The following is a 13,430-nucleotide window of genomic DNA, read 5'->3' as shown; positions in this document are numbered from 1 at the left end:
ATGTACCTTGGATACGTTTTATGTCAATTTATTTTGATATGCCTGTTGAATTTAGATCAACACATTATAGAATACTGGTATGTATTGAGAAATACAAACAACAATATGATGTAGGCATTTGAAAAGCCCCAAAGGACCTGTTAGGACTAAGGCTAACTGTTGGATGAGAGTATTTGCTGGTTTTTCGCTCCTTGAACAGTGTTTTTGAGTTGGGGGTCTCCTTGTAGTAGTTGATGGCTACCTCATGCAGCACACAGGAGGCCCATTGCATACTTTCCAGAACAATCAGGATAAAGTGTCTTGCACAAGAACACAACACATTGACATAGAACAATTTCATAAGTATTACTGAATAAATCAAGGTAATATCAGATTGTTGCATTTTAAACACAATTTTTAGCCCACCATCATCAGATGGTGGGCTATTCAAATCGCCCTGCGTCCGTGGTCCGTCGTCCGTCCCTCCGTCCGGCCGTCCCTCCGGCCGTCCGTCCGTCCGTCCGTAAACAATTCTTGTTATCGCTAATCCTCAGAAAGTACTGAAGGGATCTTTCTCAAATTTCATATGTAGGTTTCTCTTGGTGCCTAGTTATGCATATTGCATTTTGAGACCAATCGGAAAACAACATGGCCAACAGGCAGCCATCTTGGATTTTGACAATTGAAGTTTGTTATCGCTATTTCTCAGAAAGCACTGAAGAGATCTTTCTCAAATTTCATATGTAGGTTCCCCTTGGTGCCTAGTTATGCATATTGCATTTTGAGACCAATCGGAAAACAACATGGCCGACAGGCAGCCATCTTGGATATTGACAATTGAAGTTTGTTATCGCTATTCCTCAGAAAGTACTGAAGGGATCTTTCTCAAATTTCATATGTAGGTTCCCCTTGGTGCCTAGTTATGCATATTGCATTTTGAGACCAATCAGAAAACAACATGGCCGACAGGCAGCCATCTTGGATTTTGACAATTGAAGTTTGTTATCGCTATTTCTCAGAAAGTACTGAAGGGATCTTTCTCAAATTTCATATGTAGGTTCCCCTTGGTGCCTAGTTATGCATATTGCATTTTGAGACCAATCGGAAAACAACATGGCCGACAGGCAGCCATCTTGAATTTTGACAATTGAAGTTTGTTATCGCTATTTCTCAGAAAGTGATGAAGAGATCTTTCTCAAATTTCATATGTAGGTTTCCCTCAGTGCCTAGTTATGCATATTGGATTTTGAGACCAATCGGAAAACAACATGGCCGACAGGCAGCCATCTTGGATTTTGACAATTGAAGTTTGTTATCGCTATTTCTCAGAAAGCACTGAAGGGATCTTTCTCAAATTTCATATGTAGGTTTCTCTTGGTGCCTAGTTATGCATATTGCATTTTGAGACCAATCGGAAAACAACATGGCCGACAGGCAGCCATCTTGTATTTTGACAATTGAAGTTTGTTATCGCTATTCCTCAGAAAGTACTGAAGGGATCATTCTCAAATTTCATATGTAGGTTCCCCTTGGTGCCTAGTTATGCATATTGCATTTTGAGACCAATCGGAAAACAACATGGCCGACAAGCAGCCATCTTGGATATTGACAATTTAATTTGCTATGTCACAAATATAAGGAAGTGGGAATAGGTTTTCAACAACTATACAAGTAACAGTACAGCCAGTTAATGGTGAAGAAGTATCCAGGACTGAAATGGTCCTATAAATTCAGTTTATGAGAAAGGTGTTTGGGATTGGGACAAGAGTACATGCTGACACTGAGCTGGAATGTAATTAGTCCACTACATACATGTCTCACTATCACTGGTGTCCTCTCATAGGTGTTAACTGTATAAATAAACATCTCTATTCTGGGAGGGAGGGGAGTGTGTGGAACAGAATTTAAATCTAATATCAGTCACACCGGCCAAGATCAAAGTCAGGATCGTTGTTTATAGCCCCAAACGTATATTATGCTGGTCAAGTGCCATCAAAAGTGCCCTGGTATTCAGTGTAACCAGTAAATCATTATATCAGTTTCCATATAAGTCCAGTATCATATCATTACATTTGTATAGTTCAGGTCAAAGGTCAGGCTTACATTGGATACCATGAATATAGCTTTATAGGTCAAGTGGAGAACTTTCCAGGTCAAGGCTGCATTCAGGGATACAACAAATAATGTCAAATGAACAAAGGTCAATGTCACAAGACAATTTCATTGTTGAGATTACCTTAATTTTATCACTATGTATACATTGTCAAATACAGTATAGAAGTCTTTCTGACATTCCAGACTTGATTGAATATTTTCTGAACTAAAGACCCCATCATTTTTAATGGTCTTTTAGCAGAATAGAATATTCAAATTATCTTAACATTAAAAAAGAAGTCAATGCCATTCTCGATTTTGACTTGTATTAGTTAACCATGACAACATAAGGGAAAGTGATGAGCTGAGTTGGGGTTGCTTTGTTCACAAGAAGTATTTGTTAATTAGTCAGAGAGGTCAAGGTCATATCCGTTTGTTCAACAAAATTAATATCAGTCGAAGAAGTCAAATTACAAATACAGGTGTCAAGTTAATGATTATAAAGGCCAAGTTTTAAATCATATAGATCAAGTTTATAATTATATAGGTCAAACAAGAAATTATATAGGTCAAGTTTATAATTGTATAGGTCAAATTAGAAATTATATAGGTCAAGTTTATAATTGTAAGAATATAGAATGTGTTGCTACACGATACATTATAATCAAGTGAGTCAGGGTTGCTTTGTTCACGAGAAATATTTGTTAATCAGTCAGAAGGGTCCCGGAGTTACTGTGTAGATATAGGAGAAAAGATACACAGTTTATATACTTAGATCATATACTGTACACTTTGTATAAGATTGTCCGCTAGATCAGCTGAAGTGTACTAAGCACAATAAACAGTAGATATGAGCTGTTCTAGATAAATGACAGAAGTATTGACTCCTGTATTTGTCCATACATCCTAGTATAAACATATTTACATAGTGGTCCAGTGACAACATAGTGTAAGGTCAAATTGACATCAAAACATCTAACTCCCCAGAGACAAGGTCAGGAAAACATCAACATTATATGTAAATATGTCTGAGGGAGAATGAGATGGGATGGTATATAATGAGTGGTCTGTTTACCCCTTTCATATCCATCACATCAATAACGTCATTGTAAATTAAGTATAAATGCCATAATTTCTTCTATGTGTGTCCCTCTTATATTGTTGTGACCATGCAAAATGGCCAGTTAGTTGGCACAGATTTACTCATATGAGTCATCTTAATTTCTTTTCTATATTTCCTGGAATTACTTCTATAAAAAATTTCAGACATATCCACGGAATACATAAGTTAGAACACCAGCTTGAATAGTGTAGCAGATCATTAAGTGTACATGTACTCTTTACTCAATTTCTGAAGCAATACCCTTTTTTTGGCTATTTCTAGCTTGGAGACAGTAAAAAGTATAAAAATTGGTTAAATATTCATTTCATACATAAAAAAAAAATATCTGGGAAATGAAAAAAAAATTGATTGTAGACTGGTTTGAAATCTAATTGAAAATGTACCCTGGTAGACTGAAGTTTGAAATCTAATTAAAAAGAACCGGATCCTTTAGGGCCAGCATTATATGTGTGATTTCTCATGTTACAGATCATACTATAACTCCAGTATAATAATGTACTCGGGTAGATGTGTATCACATACCTGTACATTCCACCTATGAAAATAGACAAAAAAAGTGAGACTTGTCCCTGATGGCGTGAATTACTAGAGCTGTTTACAGCCTCTCCTGTGATTTACACAAGTGTTGTGGTACAGTTGTTATACAGATGCATTACTTTTGTTTTTTTCCTGTTTAAGATCTTCTCGTCTGGGGTCCATTATATTGTATCCCTGTAGGATAATTAGACAATGTACGTCAAAGTGAAGCAGTCTACAAAAGCTTCTTGATGTATATATAATGATTTAATAGTGCTACACCACTTGCAGTTTATTTATTTTTTGTCACAAAAATATAAACAGCTTCCTAAAACGGTTGCTTATACAATCAATGGTTATATACCTCCATGGCTAACTCTCCCCAGATGTGAAGAGCTATAGAATTTTCATTTTAGATTTAAACGACTGAAAAATAAAGATACTTGATTGTCAGACTTTTGGAGGGTTGTAATACAGATAATGATTTTAATATTTAAAAATCTTTTGTCAAATTATTTTTTTACAATTTAAAAAAAAAAATCATTCTCTAACCTGACTTATTGGGTGTTTAAAACCAACTAAACCATCATTTTGTAAACAGATAAGGGAAAAATGTGACAGAACTTGTATATCAGTGATGTGGACGTGTCACAACCAGATTGTAAAATAAAATGTGTGAGGAGGTTTATAAAAAAACAGTGAGATAGCTGGGTCATAGTTCATATGCATGGTTTGGTGGTGTGATGGTAATACAATCACCTTTTATCAATGCTGCCAGCCTTCTGCCTGACAGGTGGGATTTTCTCCTGCAGGTACTCTGGTTTTCTCCCACAATAGGTCCCCCAGACCAACATAAGTGATAGTATAACTTGATTTAATATGTTTGCAAATATTGTAAAGTTTATGGTTTGTAATCCAGTTCAGAATTAATGTCAGCACCTCAGATTAGAGGAAATTAAATTAATTTGATTGGTTTAGTAGGTTTTTATTCTTGATTTAGGTAATTTAACTTTTGATTGTGACTTTGAATTGCTGTGTTTTAATCAAGTTTGGCAGTTAGATGATGCCAGTAAGTGTTCCCTCCTTCTCTCTCAACACGGGCTTGGGACCGGCTGTGGCAGTTACTGATATCAGATTGTTTGTTAAAAGTGATTGAGTTGCAAAAATCCCTTAAACACATAAAATTTAGTAATCGTTCTATTTTCTCTTTTCATACTGCTGAGTTTGGTAGGTCAGTATTTCACAGTTTCATTACTTCCATTTTTTCAGACTTTGAGAAAAAATATAACAATCACAACCTAAAAGTGCAGTGATGCTGCTCAATACTTCTACTGTTCGGGGAAGAGAAAATTCTTTATTCATTAATTGACAGATTAAAGATTTCTGCATTGATGTGTAATCATTTATTATTATTTCAGGCAATTTTTATGGTATGATGAAAAAGGAAAGAAGTACAAGTACTCATCTCCCCAGTATGTGGATTTCATCACAACTTGTATGCAGAAAGAGATATCGGATGAGAGTGTCTTTCCTACAAAATATGGTAAAAAAAAATAAAAAAATTACTTGTTCTAATACGTAATGCTTCCATGTCATACATATCATAAAGAATCCATGTAGGAAATAGTTTCATCTTTAACACTAGCCCTCCACCTCTGGGTTGCGTGTTCAAAGCCTACGTGGGGCAGTTGCCAGGTACTGACCGTAGGCCGGTGGTTTTTCTCCGGGTACTCAGGCTTTCCTCCACCTCCAAAACCTGGCACGTCCTTAAATGAACCTGGCTGTTAATAGGACGTTAAACAAAAACAAACCAAAACCAAATAGTTTCATTGATCTTATTAATGAAAAATAATTGTAAAAGCATATTCGTATCTGAAACAGCTGACTGGTTACTAGTACTGTATGCTGATTGGCTAGCTGCATGGGTTGTGAAAAAAAAATAAACAGTCAAAATTATAGGAAAATAGAAAATGTTCACCAATTTAACCTTAAACCTGAGCTTGTATAGATATTTCAAGTAATATGCTATTGCAGGCATAAAAATAAGAACATGGTTCATGCTTCCAGAAATAATGTTGTCATATGATTTTTTCATTGAAAATGTTGTAACAAAACAAAAATAAGGAAAGTAGTGGGAATACATTTCTGTACATAAATATCCAGCCAACAAATAGGTTCATGGATCTTATTTACGAAAAATACTTGTAAAAGCATACGGTAAACCTCCGGTTAGTTCGAACAAAATTAGATAAATATTGATGAACCTGTTCAAATTATTCGAAATTATGCTTCAGAAAATAAGCACGAGTTTGAACTATCCAAGTCGATATCGGCGAAAATCTCGGCAGAGTAAAATCACATTTAAAACTGGCGAGAAAGCTGACTGGTTACAGTAAATATATTGTAGGTTATGAAAAAAATGGTGAGACTGCTGATTGCATGGTTACAGTAAATATGTTGTAGGATATGAAAAAACTAGAGAGATAGCAGACTGGTTACAGTAAATATGTAGGTTATGAAAAAAAAACCGGCTGAGACAGCTTATTGCATGGTTACAGTATACGTAAATATGTTGTAGGTTATTAAAAAATAAGTTAATGGAATATGTTTCATTGGGTAGAATTTTGAACAATTAAAGAAATTTGTACTGAATATATTCAGTCTGAAAATTATCAACCTGATGTTTATTTTATTATTTTTCAGGAAATCCATTTCCTAGCACATTTGAAACATCTGTGAAGAAATTCCACAAGTATCTGTTCCATATAGTCGCGCATATATATCACGCACATTATAGTGATGTTGTCAATTTGGGCATACACGGACATCTAAACAGTCTCTTCACACACTTTACAGTGTTTAACATCAAATTCGACCTGATGGAGGACAAGGAAACAGACATTTTGCAGGACCTTATAAAGGCCTTGATTAAACAGCTTCCTGATCCCAATCAAAATGAAGGCACAGACAGTAAAGAAATTTCCCGAACATAGCAGGCCACAAGAAATAGTGTATTATTGTATGTGTGTAGTTTATGATTTACTCATATCCTGAAGGATCTCAATGTTATGTTCTGCTGTGAGAGAGTTATTGACGGTCTTCTGTGTTCACCTATAGGTGAAATAGATATGTTTCAGGTGTTTTAACAACTAGACCTTTCTACCCTTTGTGTGCATATACAAAATGTACTTGTTGTGTTCTGTGATGGGGTTACCCAGACTACAGTGATATATATGACGGATTATCCAAAAAATTCGGTTAAAAGCCTTTCTTGTTGAAGGGAGACAACTGAGAGAGAGTAAAAGCCAAAACTGTTGCTGCAAGATTTAGCAGGAATGGAGTGCTACATAAAACAGATCTGTGCTGCTATAAAGTGATCGATCGTTGTGCCCTAGATTACCATTTACTGACGTGCTTTCATTTGTAAATACGGACAGAGTGAATGCTGTGTGGACAACTACAACTACAAAGAACTGACAGTTATATTTATTTTAGGGTGAATATTTCAACTTCATGAAGAAGTTCTTTCCTTTGTTAAATGGCATGTTATAATATATATATACATTATATATATATATATGTATCTTTCAGTAGTCAAAAATGTTATGAATCATACTTGAAAAATACTTGATGGTCCTGTTGTGACTATGAATATGCGTGTAAAACTTTGTCGTGATCTGGATAAGCATGAAGTGGTATATTACAAAATGGTGGATTAGTGGTGCTTAGCAACTAAGTTATAGGGTGTGTGACAGTGTATAGTTAGCCTCAGAAGGATCCAGCTCTAGGCTTATATGATGTGGAGGTAAATTGTTCCGATGAGAAACATCCTCAAACCTTCGGGGATGATGGGTGTTTCCTGCTAGCTGCTGCGTCAAATCTAGGGCATGTTTCAGAGCCGTAGATAGAATTGTGATGTGTGAACATGTACCTCCTCTGAGACTTGTTATTGTTGATATTTCTACCCACAACAAAACAGCGGTATCAGTGTTGTAGTATTGGATATGGTAAATACACTTTGACTTGACATAATAGCATTGACTTGAGCAAGTCATTGCCCCTTAATTACCAAAGTTAGCTACTTTAATAGTAGCACTCAAAATCAAAGAGCATAACTATTTTTAGTTTAGAAATATTGTCTGTTTTATACCCCCTCTTAGTAAACAATGGTATATATTATTGTTCTTACTGAAAACAGGTATCTTAACTACAAGACAGTCAATTACTTCACATTTATATACAGGTATCGTGTAGAAAATCAGTCAGACAGGACAATTTTTTTACACACTGTACGTAATAGCATGCATAGTAATAAGCTGTAGTGCATGTATACACAGTATCTTAGAATGTAACAATGTAAATTAACATTAAAAAATTAGAAATGAAAAAATTATTTGATTTAGAAGATAGTGGTTTTGAAGTTCATGCACAAGAACAAACTTGGAGATGTTATCACCTTAAATGAACTTTCTCAGGGTTAATGTAGTGTAGATTGTCCATATTTACAGACAGATTGATTATGTTTCAAATAAAACAATGTCTTTGGTAGGTATATCTGACAATGAAATCACACCTTGCACCCAAATACTTGATTTTTCTTCATAACTGAGTTTTTCTAATATACATGGAAAAATGTATTACAATTAATTGAAATTAAAAAATAAAGATTTTTTTTTAAATTGGTAAAATAAGGTACTTATCTCACAGAAAACCCAAGCCTTATAGTAATCCACCCATATCTATTGTTCAGAAAAATTATCAGCAAATATTTCATTTTCCAGAAAACCAGCCCATCATCTGGTTTTGAGTCAGAGGCTGGGCTTAAGCCTACAGGACAGATAGGGTACCATATATATCTTTGTTAGTGGTAAGAAAAATGATTCATTAAATGTTGAAAACTTTTTCTGGGGTTAAATGCCTTCACTAAAATTGTCTTGTACTTCAATTTGGACTTTTGAAGGGAGAATCATGATTTTGGACCCTAAATTTAGACATACATTTTCAGAAAAACTTGGTTACTGTCCACAATTTAAAAAAATCCAGTTACAAGTTTGGAAGAAAGATCAGCTTGAAATATGAAGTTTTAAGTATTTTGTCAAAAGGAAATACATATATAGAATCTATTTTTGACTTTTCTAAAACTTGAAAATTTCAACATGTATGATCTCCACGATGGAAATTCCAAGAAGCAAATATGGACATTTCAGATCATATCACTCCGAAATGAGATAAACTGGTGATGATTTTCAACATTTTTTTAGATTATATGTGTATCTCTGGGTGTTTGCTAACTGTCAACCAAATCTACACTGCAGCATTTTACCATAGTTAACAGTGCCATATATATCACTAAGGATCCACACATACAATACTCCATTATCGCTGACTCTGATATTTTTTTTTAGTTTACTTATATATGTCATGATATAAATTTTGATGCTTTGGTAAAAATTTGTCTTTTCTTTCTCATGTTTTTTATCGGTCAAATTATTCTTTCTGTCTTTGTTTAAGAGAAAGATATGGTTTAATGATCATACATTTTATAAGTATGTTCCTAGACACAAAATTATTCAGTCTTGTGCAAGTTTGTCTTAATTTTGTGTGTAGCTTTTCATATTGTGTTCTGATTGTCATTTTAACCTTGCCTAATAGATAAAGCTGATGTAGTCTGCATCAATGTTGGTCAAATGTTTGTTGAGAGCATTTAAATTTCACATACATTTTGTAGGATGTTGCCTCTGGTTCAAGCATTAATGCTGTTCAGACAAAGCTAACATTTTTGTTTTTGTTTTTCAAATTTAACTTGTTTTCAATTTTTTCGCAATAGTTTTGGTGCAAGTGATTTATATATATAACTGTACTAGGATATGATATTTGTTAGGGGGGCTCTGGAGGGGTCAGACATTGTTACATGGAAGTCAGAACAGATTCATGTCTCTTTTGTGTTTTACCAGTTTTTATGCAAAAATTTCCTGGTAAGGACCAAGTGATGGAGTTCACTATACATATATATGCTACAATAAATTAAGGCAATCAAGAAGTCAACTAGGTTGTCAGTATTTGCAATTAAAATTCTGGGGAGTTCAAACATTGTTAGAGAGAAATAGAAAAGTTTTATTTCTTATCGGTTTTGACTTAATTTTTCTCCAATTATCTTCTCCAAAGATCTTCAATAGAAAGCCAAATATTCTTTGAATCAACAGTTTTTTCAGCAAAGTAATCAAATCTCTTCTTGAATTATTTTCAACATATAATCATAGGGATAACACCCGGTTCAGTACAAAACAAACATATACAGTAAAAAAGAAATGAATTATAAAAACATCTCAAAAAAAAAAAAAAAAAAGAAAAGAAAAAAGAAAGATGAAAAGTTTAAATATGTATGAAAGGGCCTTTTCCCATAATTGAGATTATTGTTCATGTAAGAATGTCCTTGTTTTAAATTTCACTTGATACATTATATAATAGATGTGTATCTAAACCCCCTTAACTGTAAGTCCTGTGAGTAAAATATTAACAAGGGGAGGTAAGCCAGAATACCCCATTCCATGTGATAGTAAAACAGGTAAAATATATTGACGAGGGGAGATAAACCAGTATTATTCCATGTAAGTAAATAAATCCTTTGAATGAAAATACTGGCAAGGGGAGATAATCCATGATATGTCTAGTAAATCCTATGAATACGATGTCAATCTTAACAACAGGAAGTAAAGGAGAATTTTTTCATATTGGTCAATTAAACCTATAAGACAAGGGGAGATAAGCTTGCAGGATTCCATGTTAGTCAAATCTGACTGAGGTGCTTCACCTTAATATCAAAATAGAATGCAATATACTGTGTATGATCAGAACAGTTGTGTTCCTGGTTAGAAATATTCATGGTAGCTTGTGTACTTATTGTTATAAATGTTCCTATGATGTCATCTAGTCATTATACACAGCAGACACTACGTAGATATGTGTGTATGCTGTCGTACACACTGTACACGAGTGTACATAGATATGTGTGTATGGTGTCGTATACACTGTACACAAGTGTACGTAGATATATGTGTATGCTGTCGTACACACTGTACACGAGTGTACATAGATATGTGTGTATGTTGTCATACACACCGTACACAAGTGTACGTAGATATATGTGTATGCTGTCGTATACACCGTACACAAGTGTACGTAGATATGTGTGTATGCTGTCGTATACACTGTACACGAGTGTATGTAGATATGTATGTGTGCTGTAATACACACCGTACACAAGTGTACGTAGATATGAGTGTATGCTGTCGTATACACTGTACACAAGGGTACGAAGATATGTGTATATGCTGTCGTATACATCGTACACAAGTGTACGTAGATATGCTGTCGTATACACCGTACACAAGTGTACGTAGATATGCTGTCGTATACACTGTACACAAATTTACGTAGATATGTGTGTATGCTGTCGTATACACTGTACACAAGTTTACGTAGATATGTGTGTATGCTGTCGTATACACTGTACACAAGTGTACGTAGATATGTGTGTATGCTGTCGAATACACTGTACACAAGTGTACGTAGATATGTGTGTATGCTGTCGTATACACTGTACACAAGTTTACGTAGATATGTGTGTATGCTGTCGTATACACTGTACACAAGTGTTCGTAGATATGTGTGTATGCTGTCGTATACACTGTACACAAGTGTACGTAGATATGTGTGTATGCTGTCGAATACACTGTACACAAGTGTACGTAGATATGTGTGTATGCTGTCGTATACACTGTACACAAGTGTACGTAGATATGTGTGTATGCTGTCGTATACACTATACGCAAGTGTACGTAGATATGTGTGTATGCTGTCGTATACACTGTACACGAGTGTACGTAGATACGTGTGTATGCTGTCGTATACACTGTACATAAGTGTACGTAGATATGTGTGTATGCTGTCGTACACACAGTACACAAGTTTATGTAGATATGTGTGTATGCTGTCATATACACTGTACACAAGTGTTACATGTATCATCCTTGTAGATAAAAATCCACTTATTATTTACAGGCACAAAAAAACTCATTAAAACATCAGGTACTTCAGATATAAATCATTGATATGTCGTTATGGTTATATATTTACATTTACATTTACAATAGGGATATGTACCTGTCTGTATTATCATAAAAATATGTATAATGTATGATGTTAGTAACTAGAACATTAAAGATAAAAAGTTTTCAAATACGACATGATATTGTACATTTAGAGACTAAGGTCGCAAATAACACTGGGGTATTGACCTGTACACATGCAGGTAGTCCAACAGGTACAGAGTGATACTGTAGCTTGCTTAGTATACATATCACCTACCTAGATTAAGCATTTTCTACGCAGTTGATACAAACTTTAGTTACATCATCAGATGATGATAATGGTACAATGAACTACAGTAACTATTGATGGTTTCATAATCTTCCGTAACTGTTAATTGTTACTGTTCATCGTGGCATGAACTTCAGTAGCAATTTTGGTAACTTCTCATGATGTCATGAATTACAGTAACAATTGATGGTTTCTTAAACTTCTCTATCTGCTCACAGTTCCATGAACTTTGACATAGCAAATATGATCAATATTACTATGAACCTGAGCAAAGGTGGTACATTTTAGAAGGCATTTTTTGATACTCGGATATGTCTCAGAATTCAATAAAAATATGAAGACATTATGAATTTCAAGTTAAAGGGTATATTTTCTCACTTGTGAAAGATATCGATAATGTAAGCTGTTATGAATGAAATTTTGTAGTTCAGGCAAAATATATTCACTTAAATGTAAAAACTGCTCAATAGGACCTTTATGCAGTGATTTTGAAATTAAGTTTTGGTATAATTTTTAAGGAAGGTTTGTCTGCTCATCCTTTTGACAAGTGTGTTAAATATCACTTATATCAATCCAGAACATCCTGTCTACAGCCCTGTTAAAAGACAGGTCTGATACATAGCTGTGTATATCATTAGGAAAGTGAAAGTAACAATTAAATATACTTGATATGATAAGGATATTGGGTATTCCACTACAATCTATTAGAAATCCAGGAACACTTACTTGCTCATTTTACATGAGATGTCATATGGCATTAACTTCCTAATAAGTCCACTCAAGGTCGTTTGCCATCAAAGTTTAATTTAATGGGGATGTTTCAAATGATGAATGTTGTTATGCTCAAAACATTGAATAAGGTATTATCATTCACATAAAATCTGGAATGTGTTTATTCACTTACTACAGTATTTTATCAATTTAGCAGCAAAGAAATGCATAAAATCTAAGTATCTTTCAAAAAGATACATAAAGTTGTTCTATTAATAAATTTAATGATGTCATTAATGATGTTGATAGTGTCATTAATGTTGTTGATGATACCATTAATTATGTTAATAATCTACCAGTAACGATGCCATTAATGACATTTATATATAATGTTAATGATAATTTCATGATGTCATTTATTACATTCTCAAGAATTGGTAGTAATAACGACAATAACATTTTAACATTAGGCAGTCAAAATAGGCACAAGTAATGAAGTTGGAGTGGTACAGAATTTCTGGGTAGATTAATATAAGCAAAGTTCATGAATGTGTTTCCAAATCAATGTTCTGTAGTTGGAAGGTAGAACGAATAATAGAGATTATCTTCACACATATGTGATGTTATC

The 13,430-nt window shown here is 34.1% G+C and overlaps 2 protein-coding genes across 4 annotated transcripts in view; one reads left to right on the top strand and one right to left on the bottom strand.

Annotated features, from left to right (window-relative positions):
• The window catches only part of LOC117336884 (MOB kinase activator 2-like), a 60,562-nt gene extending 50,504 nt beyond the window's left edge, over window positions 1-10,058 (top strand). For all 3 annotated transcript variants that reach the window (XM_033897624.1, XM_033897623.1, XM_033897622.1), the window contains exons 4-5: window positions 5,131-5,255; window positions 6,416-10,058. In XM_033897624.1, the coding sequence (XP_033753515.1) occupies window positions 5,131-5,255; window positions 6,416-6,705 (415 nt within the window). In that variant the 3' untranslated portion in view covers window positions 6,706-10,058. The remainder of the gene's footprint in view (window positions 1-5,130; window positions 5,256-6,415) is intronic.
• On the bottom strand, window positions 9,313-11,765 carry LOC117336883. Its single transcript, XM_033897621.1, has 2 exons — window positions 10,767-11,765; window positions 9,313-10,676 (listed from the first exon to the last, which is right to left on the bottom strand). The coding sequence occupies exons 1-2, from the start codon at window positions 11,738-11,740 to the stop codon at window positions 10,640-10,642; spliced, it is 1,011 nt and encodes a 336-aa protein (XP_033753512.1). The 5' UTR covers window positions 11,741-11,765; the 3' UTR covers window positions 9,313-10,639.
• Between the last annotated feature and the right edge of the window lie 1,665 nt (window positions 11,766-13,430).

This window comes from Pecten maximus, chromosome 10, assembly GCF_902652985.1.
Source record: "Pecten maximus chromosome 10, xPecMax1.1, whole genome shotgun sequence".
Lineage (NCBI taxonomy): Eukaryota > Metazoa > Mollusca > Bivalvia > Pectinida > Pectinidae > Pecten > Pecten maximus.
The sequence above is the reverse complement of the archived record's forward strand: the minus strand, read 5'-3'. Positions and strand labels throughout refer to the sequence as shown.

Coding starts and splice junctions, on each gene's coding strand:
- LOC117336883 (XM_033897621.1), bottom strand. CDS start 11,740: ATGATACATGTAACACTTGTGTACAGTGTATATGACAGCATACACACA. Junction 10,677..10,766: donor GTGTGTACGACAGCATACAC/ATATATCTACGT, acceptor GACAGCATACAC/ACATATCTACGTAGTGTCTG.